The sequence below is a fragment of the Neofelis nebulosa genome, chromosome 11 (genome assembly GCF_028018385.1).
Source record: "Neofelis nebulosa isolate mNeoNeb1 chromosome 11, mNeoNeb1.pri, whole genome shotgun sequence".
Lineage (NCBI taxonomy): Eukaryota > Metazoa > Chordata > Mammalia > Carnivora > Felidae > Neofelis > Neofelis nebulosa.
This window is the reverse complement of record NC_080792.1, coordinates 17,921,412-17,940,366: the sequence shown is the minus strand read 5'-3', so window position 1 is coordinate 17,940,366 and position 18,955 is coordinate 17,921,412. Positions and strand designations below refer to the sequence as shown.

At 50.1% G+C, this 18,955-nt stretch overlaps 1 protein-coding gene across 3 annotated transcripts in view; it reads left to right on the top strand.

Moving 5' to 3' along the window:
- The first annotated feature begins 2,207 nt into the window (after positions 1 to 2,207).
- Positions 2,208 to 18,955, top strand: part of NEDD4L (NEDD4 like E3 ubiquitin protein ligase) — a 343,799-nt gene continuing 327,051 nt past the window's right edge. Inside the window, exon 1 of one of the 3 annotated variants that reach the window (XM_058691969.1) lies at positions 2,208 to 2,601. In XM_058691969.1, coding sequence (XP_058547952.1) covers positions 2,554 to 2,601 — 48 coding nt within the window. In that variant the 5' untranslated portion in view covers positions 2,208 to 2,553. The remainder of the gene's footprint in view (positions 2,602 to 18,955) is intronic. The other 2 variants (XM_058691970.1, XM_058691971.1) reach the window with 2 other exon arrangements.

The window sequence follows — 18,955 nt, the reverse complement described above, 5'->3', positions numbered from 1 at the left end:
AGAAAGCTTTTCTTTAAAAAAAAAAAAAATTTTTTTTTTAAATGTTTATTTTAGAGAGAGGGAAGGAGAGCACGCGTGTAAGTGAGCAGGTGCAGGCGGAGGAGGGACAGAGATAGAGAGGGAGACAGAATCTGAAGCAGGCTCCAGGCTCTGAGCTGTCAGCACAGAGCCCGACACGGGGCTTGAACTCATGAACCATGAGATCATGACCTGAGCAGAAGTCAGATGTTTAACCGACTGAGCCACCCAGGCGCCCCAAGGAAACTTTTCTTCACAGATCTGAAACGTTACGAGTGTTCTTACAGGAGTCATCGAATGATGTTATGAATCACAGTTTTATAAACACCCCTACAATAAATGACATATATGGCAAGTTTCCTCTTGTAGTTTCTAATAGCCTTTCCTTAGGGAAAGCCAAGGACATGACCCAAGAGTGCCGGGGGGTGGGTGTAGGCCGTTGGGGTGGGGGTGTGGGAGCAGGAACCAGGGAGGAAATATGACCCACCTCTACAGTTCCCATACATTATGGTCTCCCCCAGGGATAACGCTTGGAACTATGCACATAGTTCACCTATTGAACTACACCTAACAATGTAGGAATATTGTTAGAAATTTCAATTCTCTATTAGAAAACTTGAAAATCGAGTACTTGTCCCCTGCCGCCTATAAAGGTAACAAAGTTTGACAAAGGCCTGGCTAGTGAGGTAAAGAAGCAGTGAATCCTATAGGAGTCTCAGGCTCCGTGAAGAGCATGTTAGAATTGGGGCTGTGTACAAAGAATGAAGAGATCTGTCTTAAGTGCTCCTCGGTAAAGATGATTTTTTTCCCCCCTCAATTGGGTTTTTGTGGTATCTAAGTACTGTTGATTTAATGGCCCATGATTCCTGGACAAGAAGTCTTCTGAGAGGTATTAACTCCATGGGGCTAAGCCTTGAGACCCATTATACCTAGAGCACATTGTTTTAAGCCAGTGTAATGTCATTGGGAGGCAAAGAGTTTAGGTGAGGTTGGATATGTCCATTTTCTTCCTGCTAGATCAGAAAATGATCTAGCAGGGCATACGGCAGATATTTTAATAAAGTAGCTGGGAACAGGCATAACGATTCTCTAGGATCACGTGAGTTCCTTCTTGAAAAATTCTAAAAGCACCCAGTTAATACCCAAGTAGGCATTCCGAGGTTTCTTTTCAAAGGAAAATGGCCTGTTCTTTTTTCTTTTTTTTTTTAACTCCCAACTGCACTTACCATCTAAATTTAAGGAAAGGCTTCCTGGAAAAAAAGTCGAGTGATGAATTTCTTTCATTTATTTAAAGTAGTCTCTGGCGTTCTTGTAAATCTGCAGGATTAAAATGAACTGCTTGCTGTAGAAGAAACAGTAGCTTGGAAGTGAGGAAGAAATCTTACGGTGGCTAATAAGACATCGTAATAGTTTGCATATGCAGAGGATAACCTTAAACTTGAGTTTGATATTTCACGTTGCAGCTCACAAATGAGCTGCCTTTTATTCAAAGAACCAAGCTGTCTGTTTTCGAGTGGGTGGGTGTGTACCCAGAGTTGGCGCTGTGTTGGTTTTGTGCTCTGTAAGGTTGACACAGGCAGTGGCGACTCGCGGCCACACCGGGGCGGCCTCTCCCCTGCAGGCGGCCAGGCCCGGCGGATCGGCTCCAGGGAACTGACACCGTAGTCAAGTCCGGCTTGCTGGGGTGGCCAAGATTATTTAAAGGGGTCTAGAAACATCCATATTTCCTCCTTTAACATTTACTGCGAGCTCAGGGCTCTGGGTAAAAAGCCCGTGGGGAAGAAGAATGAACTGAGTGGAGTTCCCCCCCCCCCCCCCCCGGGGAAAATGCCTTCAGCCTCCCCACCCCCTGCCGCCCCCCAAATGCCCAGGTCGCCCCTTCCCCAAAGCAGAGGGCAAGCGAGAGAGGAGGGTGGGTCAGCTCGGAAGGCCAAACCCACGCCCCAGGCTGACCCGCTCTGCGGCCGGGTGAGCCCGGGAGAGCCACGCTGGAGGCCTGGGGGGTGGGGTGGGCGTGGGGGCAGAGCCCCGCCACCCCGCAGCCCGCGGCCCGCCCCCAAGTCCGGCCTGTGATTGGCTTGGGGGGCGCGTGTGCCCGCCCCGGCGAGGCGGGGAGGGTCCCCTCTGGGCGCCGGGTGGGAGGAGGCGGAGGACTGGGCGGAGAGAGCGGGGGCCGCAGGGAGCGAGCGAGGGGGCGGGCGAGCCGGGTTCCGGAGATCGGAGAGCAGGCTCCGAGAGGGGCGGAGTGCTGCGGGCGGACGAGCCGGGAGGGAAAGCCCGGCGGGCTCCGCGCCGCCGCCCGCTGCACGGCGCGCTCTCCGGACCGCCAGCCCGTACGGCCCCGCAGCCTTCCGGGAAGAAGCGGCGCAGGCGGCGGCCGCAGCGCGCGCTCGGGCTCCCTCACCTGCCGGCGTCCGGCGGCTCCCCCGGCGGGACGCGCGCAGGCCGGGCGCGGAGGAGGAGAGAAGACCGGCCGCCCGCGCCGCAGCCCAGCCGCCCGGGAGCGCCTCCGAGCCCTCGCGGGGCGCCGGCTCCATGGCGACCGGGCTCGGGGAGGAGATCTACGGACTTTCGGAAGATGAGGTGAGCGGTGTCCCTTCCCTCCTGGGACTCCCCGGGGAGTTCCTGTCCCGCGCCGGCAGGGGGTGGGGATCGGGCCGACCCCCGGGTGCGCGTCTCCAGCGCCTGCGGCGGAACCTCAAAGGCGGGTGTGCTCTGCGGTTGGGGCCCGGCTTGGGCGGGGGGGTGGTCTTCGGGCCCTTCCGCCCGGCGCTTGCGCCCCCAAACCCTAGCCGTGCGCATTGTTTGTAAATAAAGCGGCGCTACGCCCTTCGAGCCGGGGTTCGCCCCGCTGCTCCCTGCTTTGGGAGTGGGAGGAAGACGCGTGCGCCTCTCTGGCCGCCTGTTCCCCCTCCTCTCCCAGCAGCGTCTCCCGGGCTGTTGGGCAACTTTCCGCCTCTCGCCCCTCCAGCCCGAGAGTCCATGATGTATGTCACGTCTGGGTCTCGGCTGGGGGCCCGCGCCGCGCGGGGGAGCCCGGGGCCGCGGAGGAGCCTGAATTGTTTCCCCTTTGGAACTTTCCAGCGATCGAGTCAGCAAGTGCTCTTGATGAATGTGTGCTTATCACGGTGGGAGTAGGCGACACGCTCGAGCTGGGTGTGTCTGTCCCTTCGGCTTGCAGAGTCGAAACCAGGAGAGTGGATCTCGGGGTCTTTTCGGTGGGGGAGGACGGCTGGCGTGGTGGCAGGTGCTACTGGAAACTTGGGGGAAGCTTGCAGCCCTGCCATTTTTTTTCCCCCCCTTTTTCTTTCCTCCCAAGGATTTAAAGCCCGGCACCTCCGGGGTAGAGACAAAAGCTCAATTGATCTCTTTTATTAATAAAGCAAACCAGATAAGCCACGCCTCCAAGGCTGCCGGTTCGACTGGAAAGAGCTTTGTTTTTACCCTCACTCCTCGCAGTTTCCCACTCCTCCTTTTCGAAGCGATCCTGGTAAATCGCTGCTGAGCCCTCTCTCGACCAGCCACGCTCGGCTCTTATTGGTGTGTTGCGCGGCCAAAAAGGGGGGGGGGGGTGGGAGGCCTGTCGCTGGCGCGGCGTGACCGGCAGGCTGGATGGAGCAGGTAGGAGGGGTTTGCCATCTGGCGGGGTGCGCGCTCAGGTCTGGCTCCCCTTTCGAGAGGTGAATTTACAACCCATGAAGCATTACTCAGCAGGGAGGTATTTCCTATCCTGGTTGTTCATTTCATGAAAAGTTGATGCCTGGAAACCCGAGGATTTCTGGCTTTCTCTTTCTTCCTCTCCTTTCTTTTCTGAGGTCCCCTCTTTCTCCGGGGTTGGGGGTGGGGTTCACGGAAGGCTATTATCTAGACCTGCCCACGTTATGGCTTCTCTCTCACCAGCTTTCTGGTATGGGGTGTGTGTGTGTGCGCGCGCGTGCTTTGTAACTGTGTAATAGAATAGTTATCTTGGGGTGGGGAGGGTGTTTGGGGGTATGGCTTTTTTTTTTTTTTTTTTTTTTTTCCTTAACAGCTAGGTAAAGCTTGCTGTGGTGTGTATTTTATCAAAGAATGATCGCAATGCAAATCATGTGTGATTTACGTTTTCGATTATTTTGCCATGCTGTGCTCGGGTAAAATAATTTCCTTTTTTGGAGCAGTCACCTGGGGATGGGTGAAAGGACCATTGTTTTTTTTTACCCAGGGGGTGCTCCATCTCCCCGGCAGGCTCCTCTGCCACAGCTTCCCCTTTCACCCTCCACTTCTCCATTTAATGAGCAGCAGTAGATGGCAGGCAGCGAGCTTTTAGGAAGGTGCTGAGATACAGACATTCCTAAACAAAGGGCTTTTGAGGTATTGTGGGGGAAGACCGCTGCATTTCATCTTTGGTCTCTCTCTCTTTTTTACACGATTTTCAAAGCTCCCTGAAAAAAATGTATTACTATTAAGAGTGTTTTGGGAAATTTAACGGGATCAAGGAATGCTGTGTACATCCCTGTTTAATCTTTCTTTACATGTACATGCAGTGTCCCCTTCTGCCTAGAGTGCATCTTGCCGCTTGAGTTAACACAGATCTTCTTAACTGGTGTCCAGTGTGAGAGTGAAGGATGAAATACAAACAGCATTGGGGTTTGTGTGTATATGTATGACTGGGTTCATTCCTGCATGTTGCTAGAGGGATGTCTGGGGCTGTATGGGGAGCAGCACGAGGTGACGAAGACATTTTATTGAGTGATGGCTGTGTCGCTAAAACTACTGAGATTCCATGCCCCCCACCCCCCCCCCCCACCCCCCGCACGTTGTATTACAAAAGGCAACTCACATCTGTTGTGTTTTTCCAGCTTCCCCCGCCAGTGAGAAAATAAGGCAGGGCTGTTTTGATGACTTCCCATTTCCACGGTATTTGCTTTTTATGGGAGATTTTGCACTGTCAGGTTACCCTTTGGAAAATCAGGGAATGCCTTCGTAGAATATTAACAAATTGTGGCATTTGCACAGTTTGTTTGGTCTCTCTGAGTTAGCCTGGGTAAGGAAACAGATGACCGATCTTCACAGGCTCCGAAAGCAGACTGGCTGAGGCTGTTTTTTCCAGGCGTATTAAATATGGGTGTACCTCAGTTCGGGCACTCGATGTGCTGCCCGACATCACACAGGAGGAGGTTTTGATTGCCACACAGTTGTCTTGTGCACCTCTTAGCAAAATAGGTGTCCCTACCTGGCACATTTCTTAGAAGTAAGTTTGTGTTTTTCGTTGGAAGTTGATGGGAGAGCACTGTGTGTTTGGAGGGCACCCAGGTCTTGTGTCCCCTCTCAGAAAGCTTCTTTAGCTGTAGGTGCTGCTGCTGAAGCAGTGGATGCCAAGACGGAGGACCTTGCTCCTAGGTCTCTCCAGCTTGTAGAACGGAAGGGATTAAATGTGGACTTTGTGTGAATGCACGTACTGTTTATTTTTTGTGTCTTTCCGGCTGAGGTTCCTCAGTGAGTTATTATTCCTATTTACTGGTTTAAATCGGGTCACCTTCAGGAAGCCAAATTTGACATTGCCGTCAGGTGAAGGACTTTGGGTGTTAGATGAGCAGATTGGCCAAATTTTGTGATTCTGGGCCCAGCATCAGATTGGGTTGGGAATCCGAATGGTTGGACCAGTTGTGTCTGGCGCGCTTCCTTGGCAGTTTTTTGTTTTGCTTTGTGTATTTATTTATTTAATGGCAATCCCGTAGCACATTTTGGCAGTTTACTTGGGAGTGTTACTGTTGGTCTTCTGAAATCTTTTTTTTTTTAATTTTTTTTTTCAACTTTTTTTTTATTTATTTATTTTTGGGACAGAGAGACAGAGCATGAACGGGGGAGGGGCAGAGAGAGAGAGAGACACAGAATCGGAAACAGGCTCCAGGCTCCGAGCCATCAGCCCAGAGCCTGACGCGGGGCTCGAACTCACGGACCGCGAGATCGTGACCTGGCTGAAGTCGGACGCTTAACCGACTGCGCCACCCAGGCGCCCCTGAAATCTTTTGTTACAACATCCTTTCTAAGATTTTGGAAATCCTTTATGGAAGAGATTTTTGCTGGGTGAAATACTAAAGTCTCAATGACCGCTTTCTTATTAGATGTGGCATTTTTGGGGTGGTTACGGGGAGGTAAATGGCATAGAAATGAAGGCCAGGCTGACGTGGGATAGTCCTTTGACACCTTCCGTCTGTAATTTATGCAAACCAGCGTAATTGGCGACGGTTTCTTATGCTTTCTCTATACCTAGCACCATGTTAGGCCTTGATGTACTTGTCTCATTCAATCCTCATGAACCCACTGTGAGGCGTGCTAAGATTTACAGGTGAGGAATGGAAGCTCAGAGATGTTAAGTGACCTGTATAAGGCCACACAGCGAGGAAGTTACGGAATTGGGCCCTGAACCCCGTTCTGTTGATCACACAGCCCTAGCTTTGAACATGCTTCCTCCCTTCCAAGTTGTCTTGAAAGGTCTTCATAGCTGGGTTGTTGAGGTTAATTTGCAATGGCGATAAACATCAGGAGTTGTAAACTGAATGACCTCTAGGTCTGCATTGACCTGGAGGCTTTCTTAGCATGGTCTCCATTGTGTTTTAAAACTTGGGAGTTTTTACAGAAAATGGTAAAAATCTGACCTCACTGGGGCTCCATTCTTACCTGGCAACAATTAGTGGGTCCTAGGCGTCGCCCTGGAGATGTCCCCTACACCCTATTCTAGGCTTCTCCTTATTCGCTTGCATATAATTACCTCCTTCATAACAAGCACTGAAGGTTGGCGCAGGTCTGTTTTCTTTAAGAGGCTGCCAACTTGAAGATGCACCATTATTTTACGTACCACTAAGAAAGAATGAAAAAAAACTGCTGTCACACCGTGTTATACCATTAATTTCATGAAGCATCCTTATTTCGGGGTGTTTTAGAATTCGTGACTCCGATTAGAAACCTGAGATAACCCTGGGCCGTCAGTTTCAAATAATACGCCAGTCATTCAACACTTTCAAGTCAGTTGCTAGTCAGATTTTTGCCTTTCTGTTACTGCGAAAAGGGGTAGCACGTGGGAAATGGTCTTGACTGGACATTGGCAGAGAAGAAGCAGGGAGCCCACAAGAGAGGCCACCTGAATAGCCATCTGTAAGTAATTCACAGGAGTCGTTAATTTTTTAAAAAGTGGTCCGTGTGTGTTTTCAAGAGATCACTTGGGAAACCCTGCATGCTGTCTCTGAGGCTGTGTAAAAGCGATCACAAGATTGCTTTTGGAAATTAGTTTAGATACTGTTTGGATCTAAGGGTGGATGCTGAAAAGCAGTTTTGTAGAGGGAGATAAGACTTGCCCATTTGTTCCAAGTCCAAACGCCTGAATCAGGCCTAGCAGTGCTGGCTGGTGTGCTCTGTGCCCAGGACACGGGCTTACCCCGGTGACAGCCTGCATCATGATTGGTAACATTTAAGAAAAACTCTAGGGGCGCCTGGATGGCGCAGTCGGTTAAGCGTCCGACTTCAGCCAGGTCACGATCTCGCGGTCCGTGAGTTCCAGCCCCGTGTCAGGCTCTGGGCTGATGGCTCGGAGCCTGGAGCCTGTTTCCGATTCTGTGTCTCCCTCTCTCTCTGCCCCTCCCCCGTTCATGCTCTGTCTCTCTCTGTCCCAAAAATAAATAAAAAACGTTGAGAAAAAAAAAAAAAAAAGAAAAAAGAAAAACTCTAAAAGGGCCTAGGTTTTATTGTGATATTTAAAAGAAGTTATTTTTCATTTATATATTTTTTTATGTTTGTTTATTTTTGAGGGAGAGAGAGTATGAGCAGGTGAGGGACAGAGAGAGAGAGAGAGGGAGACACAGAATCCCAAGCAGGCTCCGGGCTCTGAGCTGTCAGCACAGAGTCCGACGTGGGGCTCGAACTCACGAACTGTGAGATCATGACCTGAGCCAAAGTCTGATCGTAACCAGCTGAGCCACCCAGGCATTCCTAAAAGCAGTTTTATAAATGGGCAAATATAACACATTGTCTTAAATTCTACTCTCGTTAGATTTTTTATTTTTTTCAGGAGTTCAATGGAATTTGTAGAAATCGACACTTTATATCCTCTTCAGTTTTATTTATTCAGAATGTTCTGAATTCTCCTGTTACTGAAAAGCAGTTTCCTTAAGGAATAAAAATAATTTTGCCCAAAGGGGTAAGGACAGCATTAAAACAGGAATCGTCAGACAATCCTGGTTTCTTCACCATGGCAGAATTTGTTAAAAAAAAAAAAAAAAAATTTTTTTTCATGTTTGTTTATTTTTGAGACAGAGAGAGCATGAACGGGGGAGGGTCGAGAGAGGGAGACATAGAATCTGAAGCAGGCTCCGAGCTGTCAGCACAGAGCCTGACGCGGTGCTTGAACTCACGGACTGTGGGATCATGACCTGAGCCGAAGTCGGATGCTTAACCGACTGAGCCACCCGGGTGCCCCTACCATGGCAGAATTTAAAGGGAAGAGGTTGAATGGTAGCTGGGCATCTTCTCAGTGCGGTGAGGACCCACATCACCAGGAAACTTCCTTGCAGGGTGGTTCTGTGATTTTGGGAGCATCAGTATGCTTGACGTGTAGTCAGGAGGAATCTCCAGGGAGAAATCCCGGGCATTAGAGAATGATGTCACACGCCATTGAGGGGAGAAACCTTATGCTCACTGCCTGTTTAATAGCCTTCCCGCATGGTGCAGTTCTTAAACATAGCAGCATGGTAGTAGAGAAACCAATCAGTTTCGAGACATCGAGATCTTACCATTCTTACAATTCTTATTTTGAGTTAGAAGATCTGTTTTAACAGACTCTGGGTCTTTGACGTGTTTTTGCCTTAGTGATCTATTTAATCGATAATAAAGCCAACTACGTGATCTTTTGACAATCCATATTAAAGAGGATCAACATGATATATGCATACTGTAATGATGAAAATAAGTATGCGGATGTTAGGCTTGGTGGAGGCTGGGAGAAGGGTGACCAAATGTTACTTTCTGTTTTTGTATTGTTTCTCTTCCAGGTCACCGTATAAACAAATAGATCTCACTTTCTGACTATAGGTGGCAATGTTTGTACTGTTTAATGATGTTACCCTTGGTTGGGAGTTGCTTGTTGGGGGAATGTAGAAATGGGAGCCGAATTTAGAGATGAAGATCACGTAGATTTAAGAAACCAGTATCTTCCTACAAACTGAAAAAAGAAAAAATTAGTTGGGTAACAATACCTAAAGTGATGTGTGTCAACGTGATCAGTTTCAAGCATCATCCTTTCTCTAAGGTTCGCCCTTCTCCAGAGCCTGTTAAATTTAGAAGAGGGAAGGCACCTGGTTGTGCTGGTTGTTGAGGGGGGGGTACCCACAAACACACACGGAAATGGTCCTTTCGAGAAACACTGCCGTGTCCTTTCTTGGGTGCCTAGGGACTTCTAAATAATGCTGGTTCTGTATGGACTGTTCCAGAATGGCCATCATGGGCTTTGAGAAGGAACTAATAATTCTCGCCACTCCTGGGTGCTTGATTGCTGGAGATCTTCTTGATTCCTGAGGTAAGACTGTAGCTCAGGTTCTAGCAGAGAGAAAATCGGTGGTATAAAGATCCGGGACACTTCTTTTATGAATATATAGGACCTCGTTATAGCTGTAATGTTTTGTTCTGATCCTGAGTGGCCTGAATGCTGGCTGTTACCGTAATACCTTTAGGTGAGGAAAGCCACATTACATAAGTGTATCTGGGGTAACTAGCTTAGATGTGACACTCAGGTCGACTTTTTGTCCCTGACTCCAAGGTCCTGTATTGATTCAGAACTTGCCGAGTTTGATGGTGAGACTATCCGATTCCCTCGCTGTCACCACATTCAGTGTTGGGTGACTTCTTGGCAGTCACTGAGATCCACTGAGAGATCTTGTATCTTTATGCCGCCTCTTCAAGAAAAAGGGGCCATTGAAAAGTGACTTTGTTCTTAGTGTAAAATGCTGCGATGTGAAAGCCACCCTGTAAAGGAGGCACTTAGGGTGGCTTGTGGGGATAGTGGTCCATGATGGGGATGCACTGGCCATCACAGGTCAGGGTGGTGTCCCATCACCTGTGATGTCAGCTGTGGCGGACCATGGCTTCCCAGGTGCACTGGAGTGACTCAGGTATGTGTCCACCCCCCTCCTGTCCACCGGGGGGGAGGCCGTGTGCTTTTTCTGCCTCTGTGCGGGACTGGCTGCCTCCAGACTGAGGGGGGACCTTGTGGTGCAGTGACAAGGGCTCACTTGTGTGTGTGAGCCTCGGTCTTGGCCTTTGTTAGCACAATTTGCACATTTTACTTCCCAGTTTCAGCGGCATTCAAGGCCTGGCTTTCCCGGTCTCCTTGGATGAAGCTCCGGGTCCTGTTTTGTAGCGTGTCTTTGAGGGCACTTTGCGAAGCTGGCCTTGCACTGCGGGTGAGGCGTTGAGGTGGCCTTCGTGGCTGGAAGGATGCACGCTCCTACCTGGCGGGCCTCCGTGGAACATCTGTTAGGAATTGACGTCTTAAAATGCAAACTTAGTTTTGTTCCATGATCCGTAAGATTTCAAGTGTTAATGTACATTTTGGCACCTGTTGGAAGTCACCAGTGTGAGGGCTCTAGTGAAGACAGGCTTGGGTCAGAGGTGACGTAGAAGGTGAAGATCTTCTCTATTAGTTTTTCCTGCGTAAATGAAGATGTTTTCTGAATGGGTTAGTTTTACTCAACGTGCCTAAGTCTTGTTTTAAACGCTGGAAGTTATTTCGGTCTGGTGGTCCTCCCTCCACCCCTTCCAGAAAACAAAAGCAAGCCTAAGCTATTTAGAGAATTTGCTTAGTAAGCGCTCAGTGTGTACGTCGCGGAATTTGGAGAGCCACCTACTTACTCTCCAATCTCCCGACTACCTTTAGAACCGGTGTATGTTGACTTCCTTTTCTAAGGCTCCATTTTTCTCTCTCTCTCTCAATAAGTGATTCATCTCCACGTGCCATCACTGCGCCAACTTGATCTTCGGCGGTTTGGGTTGGAAAGGGGAAGGAGTGTGAGGTTTCAAGAAAAAGCAAAACTGGGACTCCATTTGCTTCCTTTTATCATTCTCCAGTTCCTTTTGTGCTTCGTGAATTGTGTGTGATAATTGGATGCAAACACAACTACAGTCGGGTTGTTTTTACACGTCTGTACTTCCTCCCCATTTGTTAGTTACTCCAGAGGATAAACAGATGTGGCTCTTGAATGAAGCACTCTGACGGGAGCTGAACCCTGGGTTGATTCTGTGTTGTAGAGTATGTTTATCCCCATAATCGAGAAATTGGTATGTGCCGTGCTGTCTGCCTTTGGAAATGATGTCTTAATTCCGCCGACTGTTAATAGTGGAAGAGAACACTCTGAACTCAGAGTAAGAGCTTTTCCTTTCCTTTGAGAAGTGAGGTAGAGAAGAGCGTGCACCACCCATGGGGGTGGCTGGTGGGTTGGGGAGATATTGGAGAGGACTTAATAATGTGGAGATGTCACTCATATAGTTGGAAAAAGTGGGTTACAAAACGGGGGGTGCCATACAGTCCTCTTGTGGTTAAAAGTACGTATGCATAGATGGGCATCTGGTGGCTCAGCCAGTTAAGCATCTGACTCTGAATCTCAGCTCAGGTCTTGATCTCAGGGTTGTGGATCTAAGCCCCGCGTTGGGCTTTGTGCTGGATGTGAAGACTACTGTGAAAAAAACAAACTATATATATGTGTGTGTGTGTGTGTATATACATATATATGTATATATATACACATGTATATGTGTATATATATACATATATATGCATATGTATATGTATATACACATGTATATATATACACACACACACGTGCATGTGTGTATGTGTTTATGCATAGAAAAAATGTAACTGGGTACATATCAAGATAATAACAGTTATTTTTGAGTAAAGGGATTATGGGTAATTTTCATCATCTTTTTGTATTTTACTTATATTTTTCTATATTTCTACGGTGAACTTTTTCTTAATATAAAAGCAAATTCAAGAGGCTTTGGGTAAAAAATGAGAGCACTTGTTCAGAACAGATACTGAGGGGCGCCTGGGTGGCGCAGTCGGTTAAGCGTCCGACTTCAGCCAGGTCACGATCTCGCGGTCCGTGAGTTCGAGCCCCGCGTCAGGCTCTGGGCTGATGGCTCGGAGCCTGGAGCCTGTTTCCGATTCTGTGTCTCCCTCTCTCTCTGCCCCTCCCCCGTTCATGCTTTGTCTCTCTCTGTCCCAAAAATAAATAAAAAATGTTGAAAAAAAAATTAAAAAAAAAAAAAGAACAGATACTGATAGGGTGATGAACATATGTTCATCAAGGGCCCTGCTGTGTGCTTTGTATTTAAGGATATCAAGGTCGGTGCGTTGCCACTCTTGCCTTTTAGGAGCTCCCTACCAATGTGGGAAGTTGCGGGATAGGTGAAAAAAGGAGTAGACTTTTTTCCAAAACAAAGGCGTGGGGTGGGGAATGAGTAAATTAGACTTACTTTCACTCGCAGTACAGAGGTTTCATTTTGTCTGTCACGGACACTTAAAATTTGGATTTTCATCTTTCTGTGCATCACAGCTGCATAAAAGTAATTTAGATCATTAGTTGTGTTTTACGTTCTCTGAAATTTTTGTGTGCACAATGAAATTGGGGCCTGTGTGTGTGCCATAAAAACCAAACTGAAATCTATTTCTCCTTTTGCGTCTTTGGGTTTTGACTCAGTCTTGTTGCAGTACTGATTAGTTTTAGATCTCGAAAAGGTACTTGGACACAGCTGTGATCATCTGTGCGACTATCTAAGTATCTGGAAGCAGCTCTTTATTTTGCCTTCGAGGTGACTTGTAACGTACATCCAGGATTGGTACGTCTGAGTACATTTCATGGTGGTCCCTTCCCGAACAAAAGGGTGCAGTTGACAAATACTATGTTATGTCTGATCTGACACTTGTCTTTGTGTGTCCCTCTCCCTGCTGCCGCTTTTAATATTTCTGACCCGAGGATGCATCTTGCAGTTGACGTGTGTGTATAATGTGGTGGTGGGTTCCCTGCACTCATACCACCCCCCCTCCTCCCCCCAAAGTTACAGTTTGCAGGTATCTCAGAATTGTAGTGCTTGAGTTGGCCAATCTCAATTTGTGTATCGTGGTGGCCTGTGCGTTATGGTAGATTATTGATAGTTGTCATGGAGACCGGCGTTATCTTTCTTATTCAGTTAATGCTGTGTCTGTTAAGCAGCCACCTGGACAGTAAGGAGGAGTGCCAGCTCGGTGACGTCATCAAGGAATCGGGTTCCATTCTTTACTCCACGGTCTAAGGCCTGACCCTTTTCAGAGACCTTCTTGGTCTGAGAGTGGCAACCAGAGCTATGTTCTTTTTTCCTACTTGCAGAGGAAAGAGAATGGCTTCCTGGGTCTTTCTGTTAAGATTAAAGACATTTCATTCCCAGAAATACCTAGGCAATGTCTTGTGTCCCATTGGCCACGGAGGCTTTGATCTGCTCATCTTTTAACCAGCTGCTGGCAAGGAGGGGATGGGGTTACCTTTATTGCTCTAAGGGTCTACCCCTTGAGCTGAGGTGAAGCCCATGAAGGCCCCACAGTCCACCCACTGGATAATTCATCCACCTTCAGATATATTCACCTTCAGAAATACCCATGGCTTCCTGAAATCACATGCTCCCTTTCCCTAGAGAGGCAACCCATATTTTCATCTGAGTATTGCAAGGATCTCTGGGTGATACACTGTCCCTTCTCTTACCCCTGAAAGGAGTTGTTTTTAATGGTCCAGTGATGGTATGGCTAAATAGGTTGGGTCCCCCAAAACATCAGCCTGCAATGGTGAAGAAAGAGTAGGATGCTACCATAAACCTCCCATTTGGAGAGGGTGAAAATAGGAAAACTCCCAGCGTGCTGGTCGCTGGATCAGGAATAGCAAGGCATCCTTGGCTTGGTCCGCTAGCCTGGCAGCTCATGGCTTTGCTGGATTATGCCCATTGTGAGACTCTCGCAGGGTCCCTGTCCTCTACAGCTGCACCTGGATGCAGCCGGTCCTGGCAAACTGCCTCTTCTTGGGTCCTGCTTGGGTGTGAGTTGGGGGCTTCAGGGTTGGGTGTCTAGGGATCAAACAGCCACAGGCTAGTGTTGGCTGATCTGGGTATTTGGCAATATTGCTCCTGTGAAAACTTGGTACTGAGTTTGTGCATCTGGTCAATACCTTGACTTGGTAACAACAGCCCGTGACCTTTTCTAGATGAAGTCTCTGGTTCTGGGAGTTTCTGTGTCCTAGCGAATGGTCTCCGTGCCCTGTTCATCCCCTTCGCTTCTGCCTCAGAGCCGTTTGAAGTTAGCCTCACATGAAGAGGCACACCGTTTGGATCCAACGGACGGCTGGGCGCTTGAACCCACTCTGTCTTTGCTCTGCCTAGTCAGAATGCCCAACTTCCCCAGGCTGGGATGGTGGGGCTCACAGGACCCTCCGCCTGCCCCCGACTCCACCATTTCAATCTTATTTATAGCACTTCTTTTTATACAAAATCTGTTACAGTTAGGGCTCTTGATTGCAAGCAACAGTGACCGATTCTGATTAATTTAAGCAGAAAGGGATTTATTGAAGGCATTTTGGATGGCACAGGAGTGCCTGTCAAGCTGGAGAGCCGGGCGTAGGCTGCGGCAGGGGCCAAGGGAGGCTGGGCACCCCAAATCACAATGAAGGACCCGGGGCCCCCCGACACTGAATGCCACCTCTGACACCGTTCCATACCCGTCTCTGGGTGCCGCGTGGGGGCAACCCCCTTGCCGTGGCTGCGTCCCTCTCCTCTTGCTTACCTGTGTCGGGGGTCCTCACCACCACTCTCGGGCTCAGTGATTCCTTCACAGAGACCCAGAAACTGTCGTACTCACAGTTACGGTTTATTATAGTAAAAGGGCACAGAGCAAAGTCAAAAGGAAGAGATGTGTGGAGTGAGGTTTGGGGGAGACCAGGTCGCCGGCTTCCACGAGTCCTCTCCCAGTGGTGGCCCGCAGCGTGTGCAGAGTTCCTCCAGCAGCAGCCGTGACAGCGTGTGTCACAGCGTGTGTGGGACGTTGTCCACCAGGGAATCTCACGAGGGACTCCGAGCCCTGGGTTTTGTCGGGGGCTGGCTGTGGGATGCCCTCCGCCTAGCACGCGCACTTCCAGACTCTCGGAATTGGGCGTGAAGCACGTGGCTGGCACAGTCTGGGCACAGTGAGGCACACGTCTCGTTCGGGGAATGTTGCACTGTCTGCAGAAGGAACTGTTTACCGTTCAAGTTTCCAGACACCGGCGGGAGGCCAGCCTCGAAAGAGGGCCTTTCTAAGGAGACCGGTCTGGGCCTGTTGCACCAATTCCGACCTGCTCGCTGCCTCTTGGCGTCCCCGATGGCCAGTCTCAGGCCCGTGCCGGCGACCCTTGCTGCCGCGGGAGGGGGATGCAGGGTTTGTTCCTCCTTTTTTAAACTTTCGGTTTCAGTGGTGGGAGGTGGGCCTGGCCTCCCACCAGATCTCACACTGAGCACACCCCCCCCCCCCCCCCCCCCCATGGGAATTGGTTTCTGATGCTGTCAGCTGGAGAGCCAGGCCTCGGCCTCGGCCGCGGCAGGGGCCAAGGGAGCATCAGCATCCCCCTCCCTAAAAGAAGACCCAGCTAAGCGTGGATCGGGCCCGTTATAAATGTGGATTGAGTGGTTGCGATAGTGAGGCGAGGCGGTGTGTGTTTTGAGCATTTGCCATCCCTGCATCATGGAGAGGCCGTGACATATTTTTGCAAATTTTGTGTCCTTGTTGGGGGGGGTTGCTGAGTGTACCCCAGGTGCTGTAGGTTTACAGGTGCTCCCCAGGGACCTACGGTGTCCTTGGAGATATTGGAGAGGGATTCATTTGAGATTGAGGTGCTGTCAGCTGCTTGAGCTTTGGGGACAGAATATTCCAGACCGGGGGGGCGGGTGGGGAGTAGCAAACATGAAGGCCCCAAGATGAAAATGAGCTGGAGGAATGACAGAAAACCAGAGTGGCTGGAGCCTGGGGGGGGACTGGCAGGCAGCAGGGTCAGAGAGGGGGGACGGGACAGATCAGGAGGGCCTGGACAGCCACTGTGGAGGGCTGGGCTTTCCTCGGCACAGTGGGAAGCCGTTGGAGCGTTTTTCTGGCAGAGGAGTAGAGGGATCTGATTTGTGGCTTGAAGTAACTGGAGGAGAAAGGATTGTTGGAAGGACAGGAATGAATGAAGGCAGGGAGGCCAGTCGGGGAACTCCGGGACTGGTTGGGTAGGAGGTGTGGCAAGCCGGGATTCGAGCGGGGGGGGGGGGGGGGGCACAGCAGGGGGAGGCAGAATGGAGGGACCGGCCATAGGTTTTGGAGGAATTGGCTGGGACTGGACCGTTAGAGAGACTTGGGATGTTGGTGTAGCAGCGGGCGGGGAAATCGGGAGAGCAAAAAGGTCTGTGCTGATGAGGCTAAAAGTAACGTGTCCATTAAGAATCCGGGTGACACCAGCAGGCAGGTGGATATGAGCATGTAGAACCCAGCCGTGCTGTCAGGGCGGGGATGGGCTAGTTGACACTTGAGGCCGTGAACTTGGGGAAGGTGAGGATTGGGGTGGAGGAGAGGCCAGGCCCTGGGCGAGGAGGGTGGCTGGCACTCTAGGGGACAAGTGACGGGAGGATGAGGCGGATGCCTTGGTGGCCCTGGTAGGAGCTGTGTCAGGAGGAGTGGGAACGGAGGCCCTGGGGAGGCCACCCTTTGGAGGAATTTTGCTGTGAACGAGCGTGGAGGCCTGTGGCTGCCGCAGAGCGAGGGCTGGGTCCTGGAGGATGTTTTCTGAGGTTGGGAGACACCAGGGTGTATTTGTGTGCGGAGAGGGAGAGATTGACGCAGAAAGGGAGCCTGCCTTCGCAGTGGGTTTGGTGTGGTCACTGCTTTGGGGTTTCTGGGCCTGTCGGAAACCACCTTTGGTTGTGTTGGCATCGGTGACCCTTCGGCTGCCTCAGGCCGAGGAGGTGAGGTGGTAAGGGGTCAGTGGTTTCCTCCTCCTGCCCAGTGAAGCCAAACAATGGTGGACGTGGGGTGGGAGGGTGGGTAATGAGTGTACATTTCCCTAGGGCTGAAAAGGCACAGGAACAATGAGTCAGCACCAAACATGGAGGTAGTATAGCTGTCCTAGGGCCCAGGAGCCAGCCTCGGGGCAGCCAGCACCACGGGATGCAGACCTACTAAATGAAATCACAACCAAAAAATGTAAGTCAGCAGAGAGGCGAATTGAGAGACGTTTTTCACCTTTTCAGTGGAATGCCGAGCTTCAGAAGTACTGTTCTAATTCGTGGTTGAGCCCCAGTTGACCTCCTGGTGTCCTCTGACCTTCTCCGTCCCATTGCCCTGATGCTTTGAAACACTTTTATTGTCTTAAATTGTATATCTTCTTAAAAGAGACTTCAGGCTTGTTGGAATCAGGTTGGTGTCAATACACAAACAGGTTGATAATTGCAGGAAGGGACCGGAAGGCCCGCTAATGGACAGTCGTAAGGATAGGACGAGGTGGTTTGGCCCGTCCGAGTTCCATAACGGCCCTGTCGCTCCAGGAAGGAGCAGCTTCTCAGCTTACCGGGCTTATTATTGTGGCGATTTTAACTCCCGGGCCACAAAGACTGTGTGTGCCCTTCTTTGCCAGGCGCTTTGGATTATGGAGTCTGCAACATGACATTTCAGGCCGGTGCCCTGGTACGGACGAGGATAGTTTCTGCGGTTTCTCTGCCCTTTTAAGAATCTGAGGAAAATAAAGCCCAGGGGTGTTGAAGCCTCAAAGGCGAGTCTGCGCCCTTCTGTGGAGTGTATTTGCCTCTTTGGGACTTGGAGAGGCAGGAGATCTTTTCACTTAGAGTTTCACTCTTCCCCATTTTCCCCAATTCTAAGTTAATCCTATGGACTAGAAAAAAGGGGTAATACCTCTGTGGCATGAACAAATTAGGGTTCAGGAAGATCTCAAAAATGATTTTTTGGGGGGGCGGGGGGGCACCTGATCTGCTGGGCTTGGCTGATCTGCAGGTGTCTTGGATGGACGGCACACTCGTGGGGCCTGATGTTGTGCTGGGATGGTGAGAGGCTCTGACCGATTTGAGACAGCTGCGTAAACGACCATCGCACGTGGTGGTCCGTGAAGGAGCAGAAACAGCTCTCCAGGGCAGTGCTTTTGGGTCTGGGGCGTAAAGATAGGTGGAAAAGATGGGGTATCCAGCCTTGAACAGTGAGCTCTGAGCTGAGTTTTAGATAAAGATAAGCGAACAGCCAAAATTCGAGCACTTTCTACATGCTCGGTGCTGACAGAAAGGTCTTAACAAAAACGAACTCGCCTCGTCTTCACCTCAGCGATTTGAGGTGGGTACGTCTTTCTCCATTTTTATAGGGTCGGGAGAGAAACTGAGGCACAAAGATGTTAATTGATTTGCCCAGAGGGTCACAGAGCTAGTAAGAGGCAGAGCCAGGACTTGAATCGAGGCAGTCTGGCTCCCAAGACCGTGGGTGGACCCAGCACCCTGGTGTCTCAGGGCAGTTCTTCAGGGAGGAACCTTGTCCAGGAACTGGGTCCCCCATCCTTGGAGGCACTCTGGGAGACCTGTGTGATTTGTGCTTTTCTGGTGCTTGCTGTGCAGCAAGGGGAGAGTGGGTTTGAGGTGAATAACCATAGGTGGTCCTGCAGCTGGCCGGGTGGAGACGGTGATCATGACAGTGGAAGCCAGCAAGGGGGATAAATAAATGCAGGAGGCATTTTAGGGGGCAGGCCGCATTGGATTGGTTATTGGTCGATGAGGTGAGAAAAAGGAAGGAGTCTAGAATAGTCACCCAGGTTTCTTGTTTCAGAGGGCTACATGGATGGGAGGAAGGGAGAAACCCACATTTAGTAAATACCTGGTATAAAGGTTC